The 25,619-nt window shown below is 57.8% G+C and overlaps 3 protein-coding genes across 6 annotated transcripts; 2 read left to right on the forward strand and 1 right to left on the reverse strand.

Annotated features, from left to right (window-relative positions):
- The first annotated feature begins 891 nt into the window (after nt 1-891).
- On the forward strand, nt 892-13,836 carry PIP5K1A (phosphatidylinositol-4-phosphate 5-kinase type 1 alpha). Its single transcript, XM_087943353.1, is given in 19 exon segments — nt 892-1,067; nt 1,070-1,103; nt 5,890-5,927; nt 6,277-6,360; nt 8,232-8,359; nt 8,466-8,586; nt 8,694-8,846; nt 9,033-9,261; nt 9,264-9,331; nt 9,765-9,924; nt 9,927-9,969; nt 10,103-10,186; nt 10,459-10,507; nt 10,641-10,728; nt 10,856-10,987; nt 11,370-11,499; nt 11,701-11,766; nt 12,389-12,473; nt 12,642-13,836. Coding segments are annotated over 19 exon segments (1,719 nt in total). The 5' UTR covers nt 892-1,043; the 3' UTR covers nt 12,645-13,836.
- Nucleotides 13,837-15,514: 1,678 nt separating this feature from the next.
- On the forward strand, nt 15,515-19,674 carry PSMD4 (proteasome 26S subunit ubiquitin receptor, non-ATPase 4). 2 transcript variants are annotated; one of them, XM_087943359.1, is made up of 11 exons: nt 15,515-15,639; nt 15,876-16,016; nt 16,519-16,633; nt 16,870-16,956; nt 17,185-17,253; nt 17,352-17,567; nt 17,775-17,883; nt 18,361-18,492; nt 18,614-18,681; nt 19,026-19,195; nt 19,410-19,674. In XM_087943359.1, exons 1-10 carry the CDS (start codon nt 15,614-15,616, stop codon nt 19,191-19,193), a joined length of 1,131 nt encoding a protein of 376 aa, XP_087799485.1. In that variant the 5' UTR covers nt 15,515-15,613; the 3' UTR covers nt 19,194-19,195; nt 19,410-19,674. The 2 variants fall into 2 exon arrangements, with proteins under 2 accessions (XP_087799485.1, XP_087799484.1); XM_087943358.1 differs by having other exon boundaries at nt 19,413-19,674.
- A 306-nt stretch (nt 19,675-19,980) lies between these two features.
- On the reverse strand, nt 19,981-24,257 carry LOC148129562 (uncharacterized). 3 transcript variants are annotated; one of them, XM_087943362.1, is made up of 7 exons: nt 24,068-24,257; nt 21,940-22,526; nt 21,693-21,842; nt 21,063-21,182; nt 20,706-20,816; nt 20,352-20,469; nt 19,981-20,187 (listed from the first exon to the last, which is right to left on the reverse strand). In XM_087943362.1, exons 2-7 carry the CDS (start codon nt 22,003-22,005, stop codon nt 20,156-20,158), a joined length of 597 nt encoding a protein of 198 aa, XP_087799488.1. In that variant the 5' UTR covers nt 22,006-22,526; nt 24,068-24,257; the 3' UTR covers nt 19,981-20,155. The 3 variants fall into 3 exon arrangements, with proteins under 3 accessions (XP_087799488.1, XP_087799487.1, XP_087799486.1); XM_087943361.1 differs by lacking the exon at nt 24,068-24,257 and adding an exon at nt 21,377-21,511 and having other exon boundaries at nt 21,940-22,135; XM_087943360.1 differs by lacking the exon at nt 24,068-24,257 and having other exon boundaries at nt 19,981-20,224; nt 20,348-20,469; nt 21,940-22,137.
- Between the last annotated feature and the right edge of the window lie 1,362 nt (nt 24,258-25,619).

Consider the following 25,619-nt stretch of genomic DNA (forward strand, 5'->3'; position numbering starts at 1 on the left):
GGAATGAGCCAAGCGAGCGCCCATGGAGGAAGCAGGGCCGCCCTCGCAGCAGTAGCAGCAGCAGCAGCAGCAACCGGGCCCCCCGGCTCTCTTTTATGGAGCGGGGAGGCAGACGGGGCAGCTTCCGGGCTTGGCTCGGCGCCCCCGCCCCGGATAAGTAGGGGGAGGGCTTTGCGAGGTAGACTGCTGCTGGACCTGGAGCCTCCATTGGCGTCCGGGGCTGATGGAGGAGCCCACGGCCGGGGCTGTGGCTCCCTTTGGTTGAGGGGGTCCTGGGGGGCCTCGCAAGCCCTGCTCGGAATTTGCAAGGATTAAAAGGGTTTTTTTAAAAAAAAGAAAAGAAAATCAGACCCTGGACTTTTTCTAAAATGGCTGGTTAGGAGACTTCGGATGCGGTTGTATTTTTAGGGGGCCATTTCTATGGGGAGGGGGCGGGGGGGCGGTGAGTGACCCCCCCAAAGATGGAACGAAACGAATTGACTGCGGAATCTGCCAAGAAATCGTTCCGAGTCTGACGTCACTCTCGCCCGGCTCGTGACGTTGTAGAGGCGGGCGTAGAACGTTGGTGGCGTTGCCAAGGCGACGGGCGTGCTTCGACGTCAGGGCCACAGGGCTGCCCCTCCCGCACGGAAGGAGCGCGCTCTGTGATGCAGAGGAGGGCACGCCCACTGCAACGTTGACGCGGCCAGCCACGACCTTCGGTTATTCTCCTCTGCGCCTGCGCGGCACCTATTTTCCCCACCCCTTTCTGACGGTCCGTTTTCCGTTAGGATAAACAAGGAGGCGCTGCCTCTTTTTCTAACCCCCTCAGCCGCCGCCAAGTGGTTTCTCCCGATTCCTGCGGGTGGGCCGATTCCAGGAAGCCGGGGCGGGGGTGAGGCGCCTCCAGGGAGCGACCGGGAGGAGGTGTAGCCACCCCTCCGGAGGCGAGCGTGGCACGGCCCACAGCGGCGGCCGGAGCCGATAGGGCGAGACCAAGGGGGCGCCGCGGGGGGGAGGCGAGCGGAAAAGCCGGGGACAGCAGCGACGGGAGAAGCGCTAAGATGGCGTCGGCCGGGCCCGAGTCCGGGGAAGCAGCAGCAGCAGCAGCGGAGCCGCCACGGGTAAGGGTCCCTGGGATAGACCCCGGGGGAGACAGCCAGACCCTTCCTTAAATGGGGGGTGGGGTGGAGGGAGAGCCCTCATTGAGTCTGCGGGAGGACCGGAAGAAGGGGAGGGCAGCCCTGAAATGGGAGGGGGCGTTGGGGAGTGGGAGGGAGGGCAGTTGCTGACGTGACCGGGGGGGGGCTGGGGAGCCTCCTCCCTCTTTGGGGACCAATTGGGGCAGGGGCATCGGGGGGGGCAGGGAAGCAGAGACAAGAGGGAGCTTTGGCCGTCGAGACCCTCAATGGGAGCCGGAGGGTCAGGTTGCCCCATTAGGGAGGGCTTCCCGAGAGTGCCAGTTGAAGGGAGGGGCGGATCCTCTTTCTGCAGGGCAGCTGTTGCCATGGCGATGTGGGGGGGCTGCCCTCCCTGCCTCTCCTCGCCCACCTTCCGGATGGGTTGGCAGGACCCCACCCAGCCCTGGGCACTCATGGACTCCCCACCTAAGACCCCCCCCCCGAGGCGAGGGGGCCGGGGTGCCCCCACAAGCTTGTCCTGAGTCACGAGGGGTGTGTGTGTGTGTGTGGAGGGGAAGGTTTGGGGGGCTCTAGCTGGCCTCCCCCCAATATTGTCCCCAGTGTCTTTGTGGCTCAAGCTGCATTTCTCTCTTCTTGCAAAAATCTGCTGGCTCATTTTGAGCCTTAAAAGTTGGGCCCGTCTTGATCGATACCAGTAATGCATCTTTGAGCTTTTTTTCCAGCTAAATTCGACTGCTGAAATAAAGCCAAAATTCCTCAGAATTCATCCCCAGCTAGAGACCTGATAAGAAAGCAGATGTTAGGCTGGCTTTTCCTGACTCAGCAGGCGAGCCTTTTTATAAAAAGAATAAATGCATTAGTTGGAGAGGCGTTTTTGTTGGTGGAACGGGTGCCCGGATTCTCACATGTCTCAAACAATAAAATCCTGAGCGTGCCATGAAAAATCAGAAATGCTGTGATGCCTTTGCCGGACAAATATCTTTATTGATTTTTTTTTCCTGCATGGTGGGTATAGGTTGCTATTTACACTGTCACCTGTAACGCCAGGTGGCTTCCTTTCCAGGGGACTGAACATGAATAGAAAAGCAATTCGTTTCTGAAGATCATGGCCATTGAAAGACCCCCTTTCTTTTTCGGCAGATACCCTGCTAGCCGGCCCCCTCCTCCCTTTATCGTTGCTCTCCTTGAGGGAAGCCAAAATCTTCACTTGGGAAATAAGCTATTTTAGGCATTGCCTTTTAAAAATAGGCATTGATTCTTCCCGCAGCAGTTCTGCTCTTTGGAAGGGTGGCTTAAGCTTAGCTCTGAATCCAGCCACACCTTTTTTTTCCTCCCCATCCGAGGTGCCATTTTAATTTTTGGCCGCCGAGCGTTGCAACCTTGTGGGATCCAAATGTCTATAAAACTCCTGTTGGTGGCTTTGGATGGACCCAGAGCCGCCGTCCTTGTGGCTTAAAAAGGACCTTTCCTGGAAACCTTTGCCTGGAAGCGTTTCGATTCTGAACTGTGCGGTCCGAAACTCACCAGGATATGCGCTACACCCCCCCTTGCAACCTTTCCTGGTTGCCTCTGCTCTGAAGCCCTTGGATGCTTTCCTTGCCTTTTCCGGTTAACGTGACTTCTCCCTTCCTTGCAAGCTGCCTGTTCCTTCTTTAACCAGCGGGACAAACAAGGCACCGTTTCTTTCTTTTCTTTCGTTTTTGGAGTCTCGAGTGGCTTGGATGTAGCTCCAGCATCCGTGGAGCTGGTCCCTCCGAATATTCCTTTCACAATCTCCGTGAGGAAATTCAGCCTCGGTTTAGGGGAGGAAGGAAGGAAGGAGGCTGCTCCTCATCCGAGGGAGATTTGGCTGAGCAAAGGGCTCACTCGGGGGCAGTTAGCAGTTCTCCTTTCTCTTTTAAAGGCGACTCGTTTCCCCCATTCTTGGGCCCAAGGCGGCAGTGTGTCTGAAGCAAGACCCATGTTCCTTTCCAGGCCTTGTACCAAGTGGGGGGAGGGAGGGGGGGCATTGAGACCCTGCCATTCAGGGGGAGGAGGTGTCCTGTTGAAGTGTTGGAACAGGTCTCCTCCCAAACAGGGAAGCTGAGCGAAGCAGAGGTCAAAAGTGGCAAAGCTGACTTTGCAAATATATGTATCTATCTTTCTCTCCCAGCGTGGGAAAGCTGCTCCTCTGGGTGCGTGTTCTTCAGAAGCGTCCAGCCTTCCCTTTTCAGATTTCAGGGGAAGCCGCTCGAACGTGGGGGGAGGAGGAGGAGGAGGCCAGTTCCGACCAGAGTTTCCCTTCCTGGAAATCGAAGTGGCTGTTCAGGATCCTCGACCCCCAGGGATGCGTTTTAAGTAGGAGCAGCCGTTAAGAGGTGGCTTTCCAAACTGGCGAAGGTGGTCTTTGCATTATGCCGGCCTGCGGCCCGTAATGAAGACTGTGGGGTCCTTGGTGCCTGCTGGGCTTTGTTCTTGCAGACGTTTCGTGACCCAGCTAGGTAACGTCATCAGGGCTAGTGGGATTGGCTGCAAATGCTCCTGGCACTGAGGCTGTTACCTAGTTGGGTCGTGAGGCGTCTGCAAGAAAGCCGCCAAGCTGGGAGAGCTCCGGGAGTCCTGGGCTCTTCCTCCTTGTGGAGTGTTGCCCTGGGGAGATGCAGAAGGAAGCGGGGCAGAGGTGTGTGGGAGGGGCTGGGGTTTCCTACTTGCGGGGGAAGCCACAAGTGACACCCCCACCACCCACCCACCCCCGCGGTGGCTTTCATGAACCGACTTCCTTCCCTTCCTCTCTAGCTGAGCTTCTTCGCGATCCGGACTGTCAGCTGAGCAAACAAAGGCTCCTTCCTTCCGGAAAATTTCTATTGCTTCCCCTTTTCTCTCTCTCTCTCTCTCTCTCCTCTCTGCCAGCCTTTAGCTTCCTCTGCTGCTCCGTGGTGCCCTCTCGAAGACGTAGATGTATGGGTAAAACCGTGGCCTGAGCATGACCTCCTGCTAATCCGCCTGGCCCGTCATTGCCTGCCGTGGTGGTGTGGAAGTGAGCGGGTGATGCCCTGGCATTTTTGACCTGAAGCAGCTGCTTGGCTCGCTTCCTCCTCCCTCCCGGTCTTAAAGAGCCCCTGGCCTCGCACTCGGGCCCCTTCCGGGCTAACTCCCTGGCAGGGCCTGGGGGCTGATCTCAGAAATGCTCCCTGGGGGGGACACCCCCTCTCCATTTTAGAGAGGCTTCAAGGCCAAGTCTTCTTCAGAGCATTGAGACAGTGGACTCTCTCTTCCCCAGGGTTTAGCCTCGCTGGCCTCTTCCCGGCACAAGCTTGCTAGAGCTGTGGAATCAACCGCGATAGAAACACGTGCAACTAACCTGGGTTCTCCCCCCCCCTTGTGTGCAAATGGGCTAATCCAGCGGCGGTTGAGCCGCCTCTTGCCACAGAGGCGGTGCTGGCAACGCCGCCGTCCTCTCCATGAGAGCTTTGGCAAGTTCAGCGCATGGTTTGGCCGAGCTTTGCCTGCTTTGCAGCGCATCTTCCTCTGGGCCTGGCCAGGGTTTCTCCTGGTTCTTCTACGGGTCAAACTGAACTGGCAGAGAAGAACTCGTCTCTGCAGGGCGTTTGGAGATTGGAGGGTATCAGAGCACAGCCAGGTCTCGTGAGGATGCCCCGCAGCTCCGTCCTTTCGTGTGGGACCCTGACTCTCAGTCTGGGGTTCACGGCCGAGGGCCCTTGAGGTCCTCAAGCCTACCTGCCCAGGGCAGGACCCCAGTCTCGGGGCGCTCCCTGTCTTGCAAGCAGGCGGCAACCACAGGAGAATTGCACACCCAACCATAAGTGTTTGTTCCAAACAGCTACACCGGCAGCTTTGCCAGATCCTGCACCTTCTCAGTGGGCCCAGGGAAGGCTGGCTCTCCCTTCCCCCTCAACTCTCCCCCCTCCCCCGCCCGTCCTCTCCAAGGGGCCCGTCTTGATCGCCTCGTTGAGCCAAGATTTGGCCCGCAGCCTCAGAGAGCCTGTGGTTTGGAGGGCTGATGCGATGACGCTGCCTGCACCTTTCTGGCATCCTTGTCTCCTCACAGCGCTGCCAAAGCAGCCCTGGCCCACTAGAGGGCGCTATTCCCCTGCCCTCCTCTGCCAAAGCCGCCGCCCCAGAGGAACGGTCTCCCAGAATTCCACAAGTCTTAAAGCGGCCAAGTTTCCTGGCTGGGGAATTGTGGGAGTTGAAGTCCACAAAGTGTCCAAGGTTGGAGACCCTTGGAGTGGCTGCTTTCAGGGCCTGGGCCCACCCGGGTGGGGGGTGTCCCCAGACCCAGAGCAGAAGGGGGCCAATCCTGGGCCAAGGGCAAAGCTTGGGGGCTGGCGTTTCTCTGGCCAAAGGCAACCGGGGTGGCTAGCAGTGGAGAGCCGGCCGCTGCCTGCAGGCCTTCCTGGGGGGCAAAGGGGAGAGCCGTTCGGGGAGATGGCGGGAAGCAGGAGTTTCGAGGCTGCCCCCACCCCACCCTTGACCCAGGCGCTGAGCCCTTGGCCTCTGGGTGACTCAGCCCCCAAATGACGCCTGTGGCTCCCTCGGCAGGAAAGTGTGTGGGGTTTGCAGAGTCGCTCTGCGGTGGTGCCTGTATGTGTCAGGCCATGAGCCAGGAAGAGCTGCTCGGTGCAGGGGGCAGAGGTGGAGGGGCAGCTCTGAGGGGAGGTTTCTCCCCCCTCGCCAGTCATCCCTGCAAGGACATTGGCCGGGCTCCGTTTGATCTCTGCCCTCCCTCCCCTGCCAGGGTCTCACCCCCTCCCGTTTTCCCTTCCAGGGGCGCCCTCTTCAGCGACCTTCAAAAAGTCCTGGGAGGTGAGTGAGTTGCCATTCCGGTTTTCTTTCCCCTTTTTTTAAAAAGCAACCCCCCCAGGGCTCTCGTGGCCTGACCCTCCTCCCCGGCCTGGGATGGCAAGGGAGCCACTGCAAGCGCCCGACTTTGCCCCCTGTGGAAAAAGTGGAGGAAAACATCCGGAGAGGTTGCAGAAGAAGACCCCCTTGGAGGTCGCTTCCAAGCACGGGGGTGGGGGGTGGGTGGGCTGTGGCCTTGTCCCAGGCACACTGAAGCTGGGGGGCTGGTGCTGCCCCTGAGTGGGGATTTCGGGGGGCCTCGCTTCCCGCTGCCTGTGGGAGGATTGGAACCTTCCTCCTCTCCTGCTCCCAGGTGCCAGGCTCCTCCGGGCACGGCTCCACAGTCAAGAAGGGCCACCGGAGCGTGGATTCCAGCGGAGAAACCACCTACAAGAAGGTAGGCAGGCAGGCAGGCGTGGGGGCCAGGCTGCGGCCTCCATGGGCCTCTCTCCTCCCCTTCCTCCCCGTCCCGCCTCCTCCTCCTCGCATTCCCCAGCCTCTGAGTCACCCCACGCGCTTGGCTTGCGGCATAAAAGGCCCAGGTGTGGCTGCGGAGGCAGGTCCCTACTGGCACATTCGGGCGGAGTAGATCCCAGGGATTGGAAGGCCCCTCGGTCGGTCGCTGCCGCCGCTCAGGATCTCACGGCTTCTTCTTTCGGCCTCTTGGAGAGTTTCGTTCTGGTGCTTTGGACCACCGACAGCCGAGCGATCTGGGATTCCCGCAAAGGGGCTCTTTCCCGCCCACCCCCAAAATGCAGGCATGCTCTCTGGCGCATCCGTAGCTTCCTCCTCCCCCTTCCTCTCCTTATCCTCCGTGTGGGGGAATCTCCGGCACTTCCTGGGTCCCAGGGGGCTTGGATCCGGGCCGGCATGTTCCAGTGGACTCTGAGATGGATACTAGCCGGGATGGGTCCTTTCGGAAGCCGCCTCTCTCCGTAAGTGGCCCCCTTATCTCTGCCCAGAGATATGCCTGGGATTGGGGAGGCAATGGCTGCTTGGGGATCCCAAGGACAATTTGGGGGGGTGGGGGGATGCCCAGAGGAGTTTGAAGGAGCCCTTTTCTCCCCTGTTTTGTTCCTGCGTTCAGCAGAACCAAGCAACACTTGGTGGAACTCCGAAAGTTTACACTAGAATCCTTCCCCTCCCTTCCCTCTTCCCTCCTTCCTTCCTCCCTTCCCTTCCCTTCCTTCCCTTCCCTTCCCTTCCCTTCCTTCCTTCCTTCCCCACCAATTGTGCTTGCCTCCTGTTGTGTTTTCAGCCTTTTGTGGCCTCCTCCTCCTCCTCCCTTGCCCAGAGTGGGGTTGGCCTCTAGTGCCTCCATCCCTTCTGCCCACGCACCTGAAGGGTGTCCCTGACACAGGGGAAGGGCCCTCTTTCTCCTGGGCTTCCTCGTCCCTTCGGGGGTGGTGGCTGTTGGGCCCCTGAATCCCTGAGATCGGGGGTGTGGATGGTGAGGGAGCCCAACCCAAGTAGAAGAAGCCAGACGGAGAGCTGCCCAGAGAAGCTGCTCTGGGCTTGGGAGGTGGGCTGCCCCCCCCCTCCCAGATCCAGTGGGAGATCCCAGTTTGGGGTTGCCAGGCGGGGAAACAGGAAGCGAAAGCAGCCGGGGGATTTCCAGGCAGCAGAGAAGGCCTTTGACGTCAGCAGCCCTGAGATTGACGGAAAGGCTCTGGCAGGGGAAGCCCCGGCGGTTCTCCAGGCTTAAGACTGGAGACACCCCAGGCAGACCAGTTGCTCTCCCTCCTCCTCCGCTCAGCCCCAAACACCTGGCTTGGCAGTGAAAAGGACCCTCCTGCCCACTTGGGCCAAAGGAGCGAAGCGGCAGGTGGTTGTGTTCAGGCTCAGGGGGGTCCCAGGCGGAGGGCAGGTTTGCTGCCTTTCACGGAAAGGTCGGTGGAGCCTCCCTGGGCAGGTGCAGTCTTCGGTGGCAGCCCTGCCCTGCCTGCGAGCTCTCCCCAAAGGTGTTTCTCTGGCTATGGGGAGTCTGGGCTGGGTGGGATTGGAGGGTGCAGCCCCCGCCCCATCGCTCCAAGGGACGCCAGGCTGCGCAACCCCAGGTGGCTTTCCAAGGAGGAAGCGACTCACAGTTACGTTCAAAGGCTGGTTGGGTCAGCAGGAACGGCCTGAACTCCACTCGGCTCAGCAAAGCCCAAGCCAGCCGGGATGCGTTTGGGGTGCTTGCAAAAGGACGATTTCCCCCCCTTTTTTCTTTTCTGTTTTGGGGGCCAGAAAATCAGCTCTCTCCCCCCACTTCTCCTCCCACTTCAGACAACTTCCTCGGCTCTCAAAGGCGCCATCCAGCTGGGCATCACCCACACGGTGGGCAGCCTCAGCACCAAGCCGGAGCGGGACGTCCTGATGCAGGATTTCTATGTGGTGGAGAGCATCTTCTTCCCGGGTGAGCTGCCCCCGACCCCCCCCCCGGGTCAGCCGCAGCCAATCGGGGGCTTCCTCCGCCTGCCCCTCCCTCCCCTCCCGACTGAGCCTCCCCCTCTCCCCCTGCAGCGAAGGCAGCAACCTGACCCCGGCCCACCACTACAACGACTTCCGCTTCAAGACCTACGCCCCCGTGGCCTTCCGCTACTTCCGGGAGCTCTTCGGCATCCGGCCGGACGACTACTTGGTGAGGGGCCCTGGGGGGCGGCCCTTGGAAGCTCTCCTCGCTAGGAGGGGGAGAGGTTGGAAGCGCTGATCCTCTTGTGTGTGTGTGTCCCCCATGTCCCCCCGCAGTGCTCCCTCTGCAGCGAGCCCCTCATTGAGCTCTCCAACTCCGGCGCCAGCGGCTCCATCTTCTACGTCTCCAGCGATGACGAATTCATCATCAAGACCGTCCAGCACAAGGAGGCCGAGTTCCTGCAGAAGCTGCTGCCGGGATACTACATGGTGAGCGGGGGGAGGCCCCAGGAGACCCTCCCTCTCTCCTTCAGCTGGGACCCCGGGGCCCCCTGGCACAAAGCCCCTAATGGGAGCCCCGGATTCCCCACCCACCCACCCACCTGGGCGCTAGGAGTTCCCCCGCCCTCCTTGGGGGCTTCACCTGAAAGGACCCCCCCCCCCTTCCCTTCCCAGAACCTGAACCAGAACCCCCGGACGCTGCTGCCCAAGTTCTACGGCCTCTACTGCGTCCAGGCGGGGGGCAAGAACATCCGCATGGTGGTGATGAACAACCTGCTCCCTCGCTCGGTGCGGATGCACCAGAAGTTCGACCTGAAGGGCTCCACCTACAAGCGCCGGGCGTCGCCGAAGGAGCGCGAGAAGGTCTTCCCCACCTACAAGGACCTGGACTTCCTGCAGGAGGCCCCGAGGGGCTCTTCCTGGACGCCGACATGCACAGCGCCCTGTGCAAGACCCTGCAGCGGGACTGCCTGGTAGGTGGGGGTGCCCCCGCTGCCCCTCCCCCAGGGATGCGGGGGCTGCTCTGCCCTTCGAAGCAGGGAGGGGTCCGTTTCCTCTTCGTTTGGAGGCTGGGGGCTTCTCAAAGCAACCCAGAGAAGGGAGCAGGCGCCTTGAAGAGCCAGAAAGAGTGAGGAGGGGGCTGGGACCAGGGGGCTCTGGAGGCTGGGGGCTGTTTTGGGAGGGGGCCTGGCACTCCTTGAGGAAGAGGCCCCAGGGGTTCCTCAGGGTCGGGTTGCGTAAAGGGCCTTTATGGCTCCTGGGGCCAAAGTCTACCTGGCCGCCTCCTCCCACCTGAGCTGCGACTTGGCCGCTCCGGTAAGAGGCAGAAGGGGCGAAGGCCGCCCAGCCCTCATGGCTTACTTGGGGGGGCTTCCTTTTCCTCTGCCTCCCCCCACCCCCGACCAGGTCCTGCAGAGCTTCAAGATCATGGACTACAGTTTGCTGGTGGCCGTTCACAACCTGGACCTGGCCCAGCGGGAACGGGCGGTAGCCGACGGGGCCTCCCTGGCAGACACACGCCGGCCGGCCGGCCAGAGGGCCCTCTACTCCACCGCCATGGAGGCCATCCAGGGGAGGCCGGCGGCGGGGGCACCATCGAGACGGACGACCAGTAAGTGGGGGCACCCAAGCCAGGCCCTGCACCAGTTTGGGAGCAGAGCCAGGGCGTCTCGGAGGGGAGGCGGGGGTCCTGGCGGGGGCTCCCCTTCCACCCGTCCCATGCCTCCGTTTCCTCCCCCTGGCAGGATGGGAGGCATCCCGGCCCGAAACGCCAAGGGGGAGAGGCTGCTCCTCTACGTGGGGATCATCGACGTGCTCCAGTCCTACAGGTGAGAGCAGCCGCCCGGCCTCCTCCTCCTCCTCCGCTCGGGTGGGGCCGCCTGGGCGTTCCTCTCCCCCTGCCAGCCCAGGCAGAGCCAGCAGCGGCTCTGTGGCCACGGGGGGCAGAGAGAGAGGCCGGAGGGGAATAAGGGCAGCAGGGAAGCTGGAAGGGAGGAGGGCAGCCGGGCTGGGCCTTTGGGGCAGACCTGCCGCCGCCCAGCCTGGTTTTCAGCGTCGTCTCCTCCCTCCTCCTCCTCCTCCCTTCCGGTCCCTGCTGCAGGTTCATGAAGAAGCTGGAGCACTCGTGGAAAGCCCTGGTTCACGACGGGGTAAGCGGCGGCCAAGGTGGACGGAGCAAGCGGGAGGAAACAGGGGTCTGGAGTGGGGGGCAGGAAGATCCTCTGCCCCCCCGGCTGCCCCCCGCATTTCTTTTGGGGGTGACTTTTGCCCGCTTCCCTGCAGGACACGGTCTCGGTTCACCGGCCGAGCTTTTACGCCGAGAGGTTCCAGCGCTTCATGTGCCAGGCAGTCTTTAAGAAGATCCTCGTGAGTCCCTTGTGGGTCGCCGGCCGGCCGGCCTGGCAGGAGCGGGGGTCTCCTTCCCATGCCCCCAAATTATGAGCCTTAGAGGGGCTCCTAAGACTCTTCAGCTGATTTTGGTCTCTTTCTCCTCAAAGTAAAATCCTCCCCTTCGAAAAAGAGCCGCTCCGGGATGGGACCTCCTCGTCGGCCGGGCCAGAGCGGGACCCCCGCCCAGGCGCTGAGCGAGACGAAAGTCCAGGTCACAATGGAGGCGGACATGGAGACAGGTGGGTGCCCCTTGCCTGCAACCCTGCTCTTGTCATCCGAATTGGGGAGAGGGTCCAAACAGTAAGCTTGTGCCAGGGAGGGGGTGGTTTCTAACCCCAGCCAGGAGCCCTTCTAAAGCAGGGGTCTCCAACCTTGGCCACTTTAAGAGCTGGGGACTTCAGCTCCCAGAATTCCCCAGCCAGCCATGCACAGAATTCTGGGAGTTGAAGTCCCCGGCTCTTAAAAGCGGCCAAGGTTGGACAGCCTGTTCCAAAAGGTCTTCTGGGGGTGACCCACCCTCTCTATCAGCCTCTGTCAATCTCGACGGGGTAGCAGGGCCTGCTGTGAACACACCCATGCTGCACAGCAAGGGTCACTCAGCCTCCCCCTCTCCCTCCTCAGGGTCCCAGCTGGGGCGCCCTGACCTGCTTCCCCAGACGCCCCCCGTTGAAGAGGCCAACAGCGACTCGGCAGCGACCACCTTGTCCACCTCTTCGCTGGGCAGCCCCGGGCACAGCTCGCCAGCCAACCGGTCAGTTGCTGTCCCCTGCAGGGTGGGGAGGTTTCCCAGGGGCTGGAGGGTCCCTGGAGCCATTGGGGGGGCTTGGCCATCCTGGCCGTGGAGAGAATGGCCCCGCCCACCCTGGGGTGAGATTTCGGAGGGCTCATTCGTGGGCTCTCCCATGTGGAGACGGGCCTGGCGTCCACTCTCTTCCCCTCTTGCTCCCTTCAGCTCAATGGGGGCAGAGGCGCCCCCACCAGACACCCCCAAGGACCCGGCTGTCTTCCTTCTGGAAAGGTGAGTGGGGGCAGAGATTGGAGACCCCCAAAGGGCCCCTGTGCTCTCCTCCATATTTCCAGACCGAAGGAGACTTTTCACAAGAACAGCCTAGTTCTCTGAAAACTTCGAAGCCCTTGGAACGGGCCTGGCGGGGAGGGGGACCTTTCTTCCCCCTCCCCAGTTGACCAAAGGTCCGTCTCTTCATCTCCACGTAGGTCAGAGAGGCGAAAGTTTGTCAGATCAGACAAGTTGCCTACGGAGCTAGATAGTGCAGGATGCTTTCAAGTAGGTGAGGCAGAGTCTAGGCAGCCGGGCCGTGGAAGTCCCCTTGCCCCCCCCAGGGCCAGGGGAGTAGCTCCTGGGGGGCCCCAGTCCTCCCCTCCCTTCTGGCCAAAGAGGGTTGCTCTCACCCAGGGCCGTGGGAGGCGCCACGTCCTTCTCGGCAGCTTGGAAAGAGCTTTCCGGCACACACGGATTGTGGCTCTCGATGGCACAGCAGGTTTCATGCCGCAGGACCAGGACATTGTGTGTGTGTGTCAGAGAGTGAGAGTGAGTGACGGTGGGTCCAATGATGGGGTTGGGGCTGGTGGAGGTGCCCCCCCAACTCATCCTCTGCTTTCCTCCCCCCTCAACCCCCCAGTGCTTCCCCCAGCCCTTCGGTCACAGGGCAGCCTTCTGAGCTGGTGCAGCAACTGGGAGATTTGGCCGAAACAGAAATCAATTGTGTGAGTCTCTTTCCTCCTCCTCAGCCCACCTCCCCCATTGGGGTGACTGTTTGGGGGATACGCAGGGAAAGGGTCCCTGCCCTCACCGGAACTGGCAGCCCCCCGTCTCAAGCACCCAGGCTCGGGGTCCCCGATCTGACCCTCCTTCCTCCTCTTTTGTTCTTTCAGTGAAAGTGCCCTGGGCGGGTTCCTTTGCCCCCACCCCGGGGGAGAAACGTGAGCCGAAGATCTTCCCCACTCTCTGCATGGCCGGTCTCTTTGCGAGGGGAGGATGGGGGGTGGAGCAGGACCCCCCCCCCTTGGAACTGCTGACACCACAAACTCTTTTGAACGGAGGAGACTGAAGCCTGGGGCCCCTCGGAGCCCCCAGGCGGCCCAGCTCCGGGCGCAGGGGCTCACGGAAGGCGTCCAGCCCCTCCAGCCTGGGCGGAGGACAGAGCGGGCCCAGCCTGGGGGCTTCGGAGGAGAAGGGCGTGCAGAGGAGGTCCGCTCTCCCCAAGCCCCACAACCACCGTAGTCGCTTCCTCCGGGGCGCTGCGGAAACGGAGGCTGCCCACTTGGAGAAGGTTGCAAAGACGGACGCTCTTTCGTCATGCCGGATTCCTGAAGAGTCGCGACGCTTCCTCTCTCGTGCACTGCCCACCTCGGGGGCTTTTGGGAAAGGCAGCTGGCCGAGGCCGGGATCCTCTCAGCCAGCCTGTATCTGGGGGTCGGGTGGGGGGGGGGAGCCCCATTTTCAGCACTGTATCACGGAAGGCGTCTCGGAAGCCTCTCTGCACCCATCTCCCTGCTCCAGGACACTTGTGGGCCTGGGTTAGTCGGCCCCACCAGCCAGCCCGGCCTTGACCTCCGAGCCATTGGGAGCCGGAGTCCAGAGTACCGTTTTCCAGTGGTTTTTAGTATTCTACCGACGGACCAAACTTCACCTCCTGCCGTTGAGATTTCAGTATTAAACCCCTTTTGAGAAGCTTGTAAAACGCCAGTCAGGGTTTCTAGCTCTGCCTTCAACCTCCCTTCTGGCTCATATTTTTTAGCAATCTGTAAGAATCCGAATTCATTTGCACGTACGAAGCATCCTCTTGGGTTGCACTTGGAGGTGGCACATCTTTCTGGCCCGAGCAAAGCCTCTCAGAAGCAGCGATTGTTCCGAAAAGGTTTTAGGGTGTTGTTGAGGGGGACGTACCTCTATCTGGGAGGGAGAACACCTGTTTTTGTTCCTTCCGTATTTGAAGGGAGAGCAAGAAAGTGAAAAAGGACAGTTGTGTTCCCAGTGAGTTTTATAGATATTTTTGTGAAGCATTTAACGAGAAATGGGCCAACATTGAATGTTGGCTGCAGAGAAGATGGATGAAGGTAGGTCCCTGAGATCAGGGTAAATAAAAGGCCAGCTCTATTTTTGAGAAAAGAATTTGAAAGGGAGCAGTGCGTCTGTTACACCTCCAAAAAATATGTATAATCACATGGCTGGTTGTGAATATGGGATCTGCCTTGAGAGCCCCCTTTGGGGGGGGGGGCACTTGTTAAACTTGAGCCTTTGAGTCTCTCCCCAAATTGTTCCATACATGTTAAGGAAATGTCTACATTAGACCGGTTTGGAAGTTTCCTGCCACAAACATTTGTAATTTATAAACTTATATTTCAAGTCTGTCTTTGGTGGTCTCTTTCCCAGGGGAATCGATTTTTAGACTGCATAATTTTTTAACTTTGGGGGGACAAAGAGGGAGTGGGGAGATGGCAGATAGGGAGCAATAACAGTTGTGGCAATCACAGTGGGAGTATCTGGGGTGTTGCTGTGTGGCTCTCCAACTTTGCTAACTTTTAAGACCTATGAACTTCAACTCCCAGAATTCCCCAGCTAGCGAGGATGGCTAAGGAACTCTGGGAGTTGGAAGTGCACACTTTAATATAGTCAAGATTGGAGGCCCCGGATTTAAGGCCCCCCTCATGCCCGGACATACCCAGCAGCAAACCCTCCTTGGTGCAACACCTGCCTCGTCTCCAAATGGGGAAGGGGTCACCCCATTATACAATTCCCATCAACCCGGAGACAGCTGGAGCAGGTGTGCAAATTTTTATTGGTGACACTACAGGAATCACGAGACCCCCTTCTACAGGCAAGAGAACCTGAGGCCCCAAGTCTTCCCCTGGGTCCACCCAAGAAGGGCTGCACGGGACGGATATTGCGCAAGCTCCCTGCCCGGCTCACTGCCTCACGACTCCTCCGAACCGAACTCTGCTTTGCTTACCTGTGGGGCCTCAATTTATACTTCGCGCTGTTCGGCTCCTAGCCAATAGCGCTTGGCTGCCTCACTGAAGGTCGCTTCCATTGGTCCCTACCAAGCGACCAATCGAAAGTGTTTTTCGGTGACTCCGCCCATTCCCGGGTGTACCAATGGGACGCGGCCCTTCCGAAGCCCCCTCGCTGCCTATAAATAGCAGGCCCGCTCCTGCGTCTCCTGCCTGTTCAGGGGCAATCGTGTCTCATTGGCGCTCGGAAGCGTCTCGGCTTCCCTTTCCTTCACAACCACTTCGAGGCGAGCGGCTTTCTTTCTCTCCATGCCTTGGCAGGCTTTTCCCATGCTGGCGCGCCTCCAGACTAGCCAAACTCCAGGTCCCATCAGCCCCAGCCTGCAGGAAGAAGGGCATGAATGACAAATATCCCCCCTACGTCCAATAAACGATCTCCATAATATATGCATATATATGTAAAGCGTACGTAAATATATATATCTATATAAATCTATCCAATTTTTATATAAATCTGTATCCAATGATACAGGTTTATATTTATACACACGCATATATACATATAAAATTTATAAATTATATTTCATTTATACATCTACATACGAATTACGTACAATTTATACGTACATGGGTAGCCTTAACACGCACGCGTATGTAACACGCACGCCTTTAAAAAAAAACCACACACCACATAGTAAGGTCTGCGCCTGCGCGTTCCGCCCACGAAACTCCCCGCGCAGGCGCTAGAACTACCCCTCCCGGGATGCCCCGCGCCCCGACCTGCTAAGAAGAGCGACGCTGATTGGTGGCGCGGGAGCGGCCGGTCGGCCGGAGGGACAGAGGCAGGAAGCGGAGTCGGGGGGGGCGCCTGTGGGGCGAGCAAAGGGGCCGCGATGGTGCTGGAGAGCACGATGGTCTGGTGAGCGGCGGGAGGGGCGGCCGGGGGCCGGGTGGGCAGGGCCGGGAGCGGCCGGAGGGGGCGGGAGCGGGTTTCCCTGAGTCACGGTCGGGGTCTGGGGGCCCCAGGAGGGGGAGGAGGGGGGGGGGAGGGGAGGGGAGGGGGCTGCCTCGGGAGGACAGCCGCCCTCCTCGGTTCCCCGAGGCTGGGGGGGAGGAACACAACCCCTGAGTGCCCCCTCTGCCCCCAATTCGCAGCGTGGACAACAGCGAGTACATGCGGAACGGGGACTTCCTGCCCACCCGCCTGCAGGCGCAGCAGGACGCCGTCAACATCGTCTGCCACTCCAAGACCCGCTCCAACCCCGAGAACAACGTGGGGCTCATCACGCTGGCCAAGTGGGTCCCTTCGCCCCGAAGGGGTGGACTGGATGCCCTCTGGGGGTGGGGGCCCCTCCGAGCCCCCTGGGATTCTGTCACGCCCCGCCTTGTCTCCCCTCCGCCTCTCCCGGGTCTGCCTTTTTTTTGGACCTGGCCTGCCAGGTGACCTCCCAGGGCCCTTGTCTCTGCGATGCCTTTCCCAGACGCACATTTTCTTTAATGTCTGCATGATACTGCTTGTCTTGGAAATGGAGGAAGGGCTATAGGCCTCTGAGTCAGTTGGCTGAGGACTTGAGCAATGTGTGTTTTTTTATCATCTTCACACACACACACACACCCCTGTCAAGTCTGCTTTGGAGAGGCGGCTTTTGAGCTTGGCCTATCTTGTGTGGCGGCACCTGGGAAGTGGGTTGGACTAGATGACCCACGAGGTCCCTGGCGTGCTTCTCCCAGATCTTCTCTCTGGGGTCTCCTTTGGAGGGGGGGGGGGCTTTCTGATCCTGGCCGGTTTGTGTTGCAGCAACTGCGAAGTGCTGACCACCCTGACGCCGGACACTGGCCGCATCCTGTCCAAGCTGCATTCGGTGCAACCCAGAGGAAGGATCACCTTCTGTACCGGCATCCGAGTGGCTCACGTAAGCCGCCTCTACCCCACCCCACCCCCAGGTCTCTCTCTCTCTCTCTGTGTGACTCTGACCGGATCGCAGTCATTCCCCCACCCACACCAACTCTTTCCTCGGCTGCTGGGATCTATGAGACTGGAGCTCTGCCTGCTCAGGTGTAAAAGCTTCGAGCAAAAGTTCAGGTGTTCTCTCCGCTTCGTAATTTGAGGCCACAGCCCTTCCCCTAAAACTCTTCTTCCTTTCCAAAGCTGGCTCTGAAGCACCGCCAGGGGAAGAACCACAAAATGCGCATCATTGCCTTCGTTGGGAGCCCCGTGGAAGACAACGAGAAGGACGTGAGTAACACGAAAGACAAAATACGTCAACCTAATTTAAAAACGTAGAGGGGGAGTTTAAATAGAACGAAACTTCAGAAATGCTGCCGAGCACTCCTCACCCCATAGCTGGGGTTCCTCTGGAGAGACCCACGTCCAGCCTTGGCATTCCCAAACGGAGCGCCTGTCCTTGGTTCCGGTTGACCCATTGAAGGGCACTGATGCCCCTGGCACTCCCTTTATTTACAGCTGGTGAAACTGGCCAAGCGGCTGAAGAAGGAGAAAGTGAACGTGGATATCATCAACTTTGGAGAAGAGGTGAGGGGACATCCCCCCCCCCCAAGGTTGGCTTTGTGAATCAAGTTTTTGGGGGAGGCCTCATCTCCCCAACTTCTCCTTCCCTTCCTCCTCTGTAGGAGGCCAACACGGACAAGCTGACCGCTTTCATCAACACCCTGAATGGCAAAGACGGCACCGGTTCCCACCTGGTGACGGTGCCTCCCGGGCCCAGCTTGGCCGATGCCCTCATCAGCTCCCCCATCTTGGCCGGAGAAGGGGGAGCCATGCTGGGCCTGGGGGCAAGCGACTTTGAGTTTGGCGTGGATCCCAGCGCTGACCCAGAGCTGGCACTGGTAAGGCAGGCCATGGGGCTCTTCTGGAGGTTCCTTTCTCCAACCTCGGGCAGTTGGGTTGCCATTCCCCGAATGCCTGAGTTAGCTGTGAGGCAGGGGGGCCCAACCTTGGCCACTTGGAGGCCTGTGGACTTCAACTCCCAGAATTCCTCAGCCAGCGTAACCCCACTGAGGAAGCGGCTGCTGATGTTTCCTCTGCCCCTCCAGGCTCTGCGAGTGTCCATGGAAGAGCAGCGTCAGCGTCAGGAGGAAGAGGCCCGCAGGGCAGCTGCTGCCTCTGCCGCCGAGGCTGGCATTCCTACCTCGGGCGGGGATGGTAAGAGAAGAGCTGGTGGGGGGCTCCAGGGCCCTCTCCTTGAGGGGGCGGCTTGGCTTTCCTCGTTTTCTGAGCAAGCAAGAACTGGGACTCTTGCAGCTGTTCAAAACGGGAGAAACTAACTTTGTGGTATCATATTTATCCCTAATCAACCCAGCGGTAATGTGTGTTGTGTGTGTGTTTGTCTTTTGTCCTTTTTAATGCATGTTTTTTTTTAAGGTTTTGTCCTTGATTTTTTTTTTTTGCTTGTAATTATTTTGTGGGAATTTGTATTTTAACTTTCTGAATTGAATAATTTTTAAGAAACCTGGCTCCCTTTAGCTGAATGGCGCATGGAATTAAGACTTTTTAAAAAGCCACTTTGAAAAAAAAAAGGCCAGGCGTTGCCTGCCTGCAAATCCTCAAGCCTCGCTCGGGGGCAGCTTTGAAGCCCACCACCCTCCAATGGGAACCCCTCTGCCCTTTTCTGTGTTTCAGATTCAGACGACGCTCTGCTCAAAATGACCATCGGGCAGCAGGACTTTGGCCGAGCCGGCCTGCCTGACCTCAGCACCATGACTGAGGAGGAGCAGATCGCCTACGCTATGCAGATGTCTCTTCAGGGAGCTGGTGAGGGGGGGGGAGGAGAGGGGGGTGGGCCGGGCCAACCCCAGCAAGCGGGCTGGAGAGAAGCAAGACCAGTTAAACCGGCACTGCCACCAACCTCTCTTCTCTCTCTCTCTCTCTCCAGAATTTGGGCAAGGCGAGTCGGTGGAGGGGGAGAGTTCAGCTGATATGGACACGTCAGAACCCGCCAAGGTTTGAGTTTTGGGGAGACCGAGCTGGGCTTGAAGGGGGCAGCGCTGAAGCCATGAGAAGAGTCCCTCTCTAGACTGCTTGGGGGCCTCGTGAGACAGGATGTGCCCCCTGGCCCAGGTTCCCTTGCTGCTATTTTTAAAAGACGGCAGCGATGCAGAAAAGGGAAATTCTGGCACGGGGTTGGCTTGTACCTGGGCCTGGTCGCCTCTGCTGCCCCCCCAATCCAGCTTTCTCAGAACTCCTGACTTAGCGGGTGGAGGGACTCCCGTTGTGGTCTGTTCCCTATTCCCAGATTAACCCACTAGTGGCTTCCACTAGTGACATCCGACCCCTTCCTCCCTCAGGAAGAAGACGACTACGATGTCATGCAGGATCCTGAATTCCTCCAGAGCGTTTTGGAAAACCTGCCGGGGGTGGATCCCAACAACGAGGCCATCCGCAACGCTATGGGGTCCCTGGCCTCCCAGGCCTCCAAGGAGAGCAAGGAGAAAAAGGAGGAAGACAAGAAATGAGGGTGCGGGGGCGGCTGAGCCCCTCCTTGTCCTTCTGTCCACACACCTCCCAGGTTGTGTGGCCTGGTAGCGTTCGTTTTCCATAACCTTTCTGGGCTTGTCTGTCTGCAGGGGGTTGGGGTCACAGGGGAGTGGGGTCCTTTTCGCATTTTGCTTCTGGTCCAACAGTAAATAAAACCCTTAAATTTTCTCCATACTTGGTGTGTTTCTTTGAAGCAGGCTCCTAAAGCGTCACCAGAGGGGTGGACACAGCGTGTAAACCTCCATCTCGGTGACGGACAGAGGTGAAAAAGTCAGATTCCACCCCTGTGTAACTGGAGAATGCCCAGCCTCTCCACCTCCATCCAGATCTATTTCTCATTTTTACTTCTGGATCCTCGTCTGTTAAGATGCCCCCAGAGAGAATTCTAGCAACCCATTGAAACGGCCCTCTCCTATAAACCCCGATTGCTGCTGATTATAAAACACTGCATCACTTACACCAGCGAGTGTATCTCTGTTTATGGTGGGTTGCAGGAAGAGAGCCATGTTAGGCTGTGGAAGCCAAACATCGGAAGACGCCTGAAGTTGCATCCAACGAGGTGAACCGCAGTTCCCAAACCCTCGTGCCTTTGTTCAGTCTGCTACAGCCACGACTGACTCGTATTTTTAGTTGAACATTTAAAGGTCAGTGGCTGTGAACAGACTCTTTGGCCGCCTCCGCTCTTCCCCGTGTTCTTAAAAGAGTTGGGAACTCTGGAAATGCAGAGGGTTGTTTTTTAAACTGACTCACATTATCCAGACCAAATCCTTCCACATTTTCTCCTCTTTATTAAGTGCTACAAATTCAGCTATTTTTAAAGGCGCGGTGGTGGAAGACAGTCTCCGTCTTGTGGTTTGTCTTCCCCAGCCGTGCAACCGCCTTGTGGCCTCTTCCGTGGCAGGGGAAGATTTTAGCAGGAAGAAATAAGGAGATCTCTTTCCTAAGTAGCAGCTCTGGTTCTCGGAGAAGCCACTGGGGAAAGAAGTTAAAAAGAAGAAGAAGAAAGGATCTGGCTTTGTTGGAAGGAGGGAAGGAAGGAAGGAAGGTGGGTTATGGTTAGGAAATAGCCTTGCATATCCCCCACCCATGCAGAGGGAGGCCTGTTTTGCCCATCCTGACCTACCCATGCCACTTACATGCCGAGCTTCCAACCAGGTATGTTGGCTTGTTGCTGCAGAGTAAAGTGACCAGGCCTCCCAGGGCCCCCGTTCCCATCATCTGTACCTCTGCGGTGATCCCCAGAGTGACGTTTTTCTGCAAGAGAATTGGGATCTCTTTGAGTCGAGCAAATTTGGCTTTGGATCACCCCTTTCCTCCTTCCCTTTGCCCCCATTTCCCTGCTTCCCAAGGCAAGAGGGAAACAGCTGGAGAAAGAGCAAGGAGTGGAGCTTGGGTGGCTGGGCCATTTTAGGCAGAGCACCTGGGAGCACCTGCGTTTTGCATCCCCGCCCCCCCTTCCCCTTGCCCCCCCGGAACAGCAAGAGAGTTACTAGGACAGCTTGGAAGAAGCTTTCCAGGTCCTGGCAGGTTGGCAGCAGTTCAGCGGGGTCCATTTTGCGGGTCACACACCCCTCCGGCTGGCCGTGATACACCATCAAGCGCTGGAGAGAAAACAGCCCAAAGAGGTTGGCATTCCCTGCAGGTTGTCTCTGCTCCCGGTAGATCCCAACTAAACGGATATTGGCAAGTACTTTAAATTCCCTGCTCTGCAAATGGTGGTGAAGGAAAACCCTCCAGTAATTCCAGGGCCCTTTGGCTAAGTGAACGAGGCTATGCCGGAAAAGAGGGGGGAAGCAGAGATCACCCCGCTTCACCCCTCGAAGCTCCAGCTTGATGCCACGACTCACGTTTCTCAAATCGCAGGTAATGCCGGGTGGGAGGCCCTGCTCATCAAGTTCGCTGAGAGCCAGCAGCAGAGATGCTTCGTTTTGGACGTTGACTTGTGTGGGGTAGCCAAGGGTGCCCCTCTTGGAGCAGGGGGAGGGAACAAGAAAGTGGGGAGACAAATCAGATTTGAGTTCAAGGCTGCCTTCCATCCAGACTTCTCCAGCAGAGCCACTGAAATGCCAGCTGTGGCACAGGGCACAATCCTACATAATCTCACCCCCAGCAATGTCCGACAGTGGGTTTCTTTTGGCTCCAGGGGCGCCAAAATTATTACCTGTTTGGGTTGATTCAATTTTATGGGTCCAATATCAGTGGTGTGGGGTGCAGTATCCCCACCTCTATTCTGGAGCTCCTTCACGACATTGGTCCATGCAGTCTTGGCATTTTCCCATCCCTGCCTATGTTGGTGCTGTGTTTTCAATCATGGTTAAGACTGCATTGGCTCCTGGGCAGGATGCTGGGTGTGACCTCCCTCTTTTAATCTGACCAGCTCAGAAACGGAAGCCGAGCCATCTCTGCTCTGCATTGCAGCCCCTTCTTAACGAGGGTCCTAATTTTGTGCCAGTTAGAGACAGCTCCCCTTTCAGTACCTGGAGACAAGATGTTCGTCCCAGGAACGTCGCCACGAGGATCCCAACGATGCTGATGGAAAAAGCAGCAATGGCACCCACTGTCAGGATGAGCAGCTTGTGGTTGGAGACCGTGGGGGTCTTGGTGAGCTCCAGACCGGAGTGGGGAGACTGTCAAACCAATGGAGGAGTTCAGAAAGAGACAGACGATACAACTCAACGTCAATTATCACAAAATGGCAGTCTGTATGCCGTGGACCCCACTTACGTAAGGAGGGCTCTTCGGGTGCAGCCCTCCTGGCCAGGAATTGGGGTGCTTCTCTTCATTGGCCATGTCCTGTAGGATGGGCTCCGGGTGGAAACACAGGATGGTAAGGAAAAGGGAGTCACGTTGCCTCTTTTATAGCATTTGACTCGTAAAAGCCTCACCCACCCGGCTGGGAGCCGAGGCAAACAATGCACCTCTGTAAATTTCCCAGCTCGGCATCCTCTGAGCTAGAAATCCATCTGCGCCTCCCTGATACCCAGTAACTTTGAAGGTCATGAGGCAGGATTAGAAAACAGGTATTTTGCTCTCAGGTAAGAGAAAATGCAGAGATACCTAGCCTACAGTGTGGGATATTCTCTTCCTTTTTTTTTTTTTTTGGAAGAAAGTTACTAAAATTGAGTTGAGGCAATTCAGAGTTTTGCTAATTTTTTGGCAGTATTGCTGAATCTCTTCTGACACTCCAAAAAGTATTATTTAGCTGACAGTTGGCCAAGATCCATGCCGAGGTGCAGAAAGGGAAGATTCGGGTCAGTGTATTGCTGCATCATCCTTTGCAATCAGATGTCCATTGAATAAGGTGTTTATTTCTAAAAGGTGAAAGCAAAAAAAAAAAGAAGAGAGGTTGAGAACAGCGCAGGAGAGAAGCCCAAGCCAAAAACAAAGCCACCCATTTCATCCCTCCAGTTGCAAGAAAAGCAAGGAGAGAGAGAAAACAAGAAGGCAGCCTTTGTTTCAGGGTCCAGGAAGACGGCTGGGCAGAAGAGCCCCATCTCCGTTCCCTGTCATTTTGTTCAGGTCAGGTTCCACCACCTGATATTGTGTGAACAAGGCGCTTTTGAAAAGGAGGCTCCAGGGCTGGCCGCTTGCCCCAACTGGGCCCAAGCACGGCCACCGCTCTCCCTTCAAGGAAAAGAGCCTCGTCACGGCGGCCTTGGAAGGCGTCCAAAGCCTGGCCTCAGGGAGGAGGGGGAGACGGAGACCCTGGCCTCAGCCGAGCACAAAGGGAAGATTGTTCCAGGCTGGACTGCCATGGCGAGCCGGGCCAGGGAGATCAAGATCTGGCTTGGAACCGAGGCAGGTGGGGAAACAGAACACAAAGCCCGCCTCAAGGAGAGAGGCAGGAGGCCAACGGTCTCACTCTTTTGCTGGGCCCGACACTCTGGCCTGCTCAGGGCTCTAGTCCTCATGGGTGAATCTGCCTTGCAGGGTTGGTGTGCAGAGCTGAACAAGCGCTTAGGGTTGCAGGCGCAAGGGCCATCTGTTGCAAAATTGTATCTGTTGGCTTCTCCCAGGTTTTCCCAGACATCTCCCCGTCTTCTCTGAGCAACACCCCTGCGAGGTAGGCCAGGCTGAGAAATACTGGCTTGGGTAGGGCTTTCCATGCTGGCTTGTGCAATAAGCCTTGGCTTGGAGAGGAAAGGCCACTTTTTGACCAGGTCTCCTTCCTTCAGGCCGAGGCTCTCCCAACTTGGGAAATTTTAAGACTTGTGGACTTCAACTCCCAGAATCCCCCCACAAATAGCTGGCTGAGGAATTGTGGGCGTTGAAGTCCACAAGTCTTAAAGTTGCCAAGTTTGGAGAGCCTGGGCAATTTTTAAACTTTTTAATTAAAAATCAGTTTCATGTTTTTTTATTTTTTAAAAAGCACATTTTTCCCTGGCCGGAAGTGCAGGTTGGCCAATATCGCCCACAATCCTTTGCGCTCTCCCTCAGGTGCCCGAGTCATTTTCTCCCAGGCGCCCTTGCGCGGCTCCCGTGGCGAGAGGCCTCCCATCATGCCTTACGAGTTGGTGTTTTTCATGTTTTCAAGCACTTTGAGGGCGGGCGAGAAGGCGGGCAATTCATTTGAACGACGGGAATAATACGCAATAAGATGAGTAGAACACGGGCAAAGCCCCTCCTCTCCATGGTTGAACACCAATAGGCGGTTCGTTACACCTGCTGCAGTTACTGTGTTCTCAAAGCAATGAGTCAATATAATGAAAGTCCCGCCTGAGGCGGATTTTCACCAATTGGAAAGCGACATTCGACGTCAGCCTGAGTGACGTTCGGAAAAGCCAATCGCGATGAGAAGCCGCTGTGCAACTATGGCATTCTTAGCCAATAGAACCGATGGGGGGGAGCTCACCTGCCGAGTGAATTTTCCCCGGCTGGGTCGCACAAAACGATCTCCACCGGCCAGCGGATGAGGCGTGCCGAGCGTTGATAGGCAGGCCGTCCAACCAATAGGTCAAAAAGGCAACAGGAACAGAGCAGCCCCCTCTGCTCCCTCGCCTCCAATGAAAACTGAGGTCGAAGTGGGCGGTGCATCCCTCTGTAGCGAAGGCCCTTGACCCTATAGCCATCCGGAGCGCCTGCTCCCGCCTATAAATGACGTCCCTTTCGGCCAACGGCGAAGCGCGGTGCCCCTGGAGTGGCGGGCAAGCGGTCCAATGTCGATTCACGAGTGCTGTTGGGGGGGAAGCAGGAAGCAGCCGAGGAGGCGGAGGCCCTCAGAGCAGCCGAGGGAAGCGCCGCGCCGACCGCGAAGCCCCCACGCCGGGAAGCCGAGGGGGCCGGGGCCGCGCAGGTAGGAGGCCGCGTGGCCGCCTCAAGGCGTGGGGGGGTCTGCTCCCCTCCCCCGAGGCCTCCAAGCGAGGGGAGGGGCAGGGCAGCCTCGTGGGCCCGGGTGGGGGTCTCCTCCCTCCCCACGGCACCCCCGCCCGGGGTCCTCCACCCCCGGCCCAGCTAAGGGGTGGGACTACAAACCCCATTTCCCCAGGACTCCAGATCCCATCATCCTCGCCCGCTCTGCCTGGAGCAGTAAAGGCCAAACACCCCCCCAAAAAATCCCTCTGCCTTTTTTAAAAAGGAACTTCCAAAATAAATACAGCCCCCCCTCAAAAAAAAGCCTGCCTGGAGGAAGGGGGCTGCTGAAATTGCAAAGGGGGTCTCCTTGGTTGCCCCCCAAACCAGAACGACTGACCCCCCATTAGGACACTGGGCTAAAATATGAATGAAAAAAAAGGGGTGGATATTTTTCCATGGGGGGCAGATCTAGGGGGACCCCAGCCCCCCAAAAGGGGAAAACCTTTGAAGGAGCTCAATGGGGGGGCTTCCTGGGTCCCCCCCCCATTAAGAGAGGAGAATAAATGGAGATGAGGAGTTTTGGGGGGTCCTGCAAATCTCCCCCCCCCAATATTACCATGCAGCATTTTCTCTGGTGACTTATTTCTGCTCTTTTTGTGGCCCACAATGCCGGCGTTCTAATATTTCACAGTTTTAAAGGAGTTTGTTGTGTGTGTGGTCACTTTTAACAGCCTCCAAATTTCCTGTCCACCCACCAGGCAAGTCTTTACCTTCCCTGGACCAGTTTGGCCTTTTTCCCCCTCTTCCTTTTAACAAAATGAATCGAAAGCCGCCTAATTCCGGGCATCGTCTACCTGGGTTGGGGAGAGTTGGAAGTATCACAGGTGTGTTTGGAAATGTTGGATTTTGGGCAATGCAGGGTCACGGTGTGCAGGATCTAGATGGGGAGGAGGGATTTTATGCATTTTTTTTATATTTTACGCACTTTTGAAGTCTGGAATTTTCTCTTTGGGGGGATGTCCTCCTATCCCTGTGTTATTGGTGAAACTCAGGGCAGGGGAAAGTGGTTAAGAGTGCAAAGCTCCTCTCCCCAAACTGGCAATGGAGATCAT

This window comes from Notechis scutatus, chromosome 14 (genome assembly GCF_049901735.1).
Source record: "Notechis scutatus isolate UNSWTSFEM ecotype Mainland chromosome 14, rNotScu1.2, whole genome shotgun sequence".
NCBI classification, from domain to species: domain Eukaryota; kingdom Metazoa; phylum Chordata; class Lepidosauria; order Squamata; family Elapidae; genus Notechis; species Notechis scutatus.

Excerpts from the sequence above, each read along its gene's own strand:
- PSMD4 (XM_087943359.1), top strand. The coding sequence starts at position 15,614 with ATGGTGCTGGAGAGCACGATGGTCTG. Across the intron at positions 15,640-15,875 it reads CTGGAGAGCACGATGGTCTG|CGTGGACAACAGCGAGTACA; the intron begins GTGAGCGGCGGG and ends CCCAATTCGCAG. Across the intron at positions 18,493-18,613 it reads GATGTCTCTTCAGGGAGCTG|AATTTGGGCAAGGCGAGTCG; the intron begins GTGAGGGGGGGG and ends CTCTCTCTCCAG.
- LOC148129562 (XM_087943360.1), bottom strand. The coding sequence starts at position 22,005 with ATGGCCAATGAAGAGAAGCACCCCAATTCCTGGCCAGGAGGGCTGCAC. Across the intron at positions 21,183-21,692 it reads GACGAACATCTTGTCTCCAG|AGGGGCACCCTTGGCTACCC; the intron begins GTACTGAAAGGG and ends CCCTGCTCCAAG. Across the intron at positions 20,817-21,062 it reads TTACCTGCGATTTGAGAAAC|CGCTTGATGGTGTATCACGG; the intron begins GTGAGTCGTGGC and ends TTTTCTCTCCAG.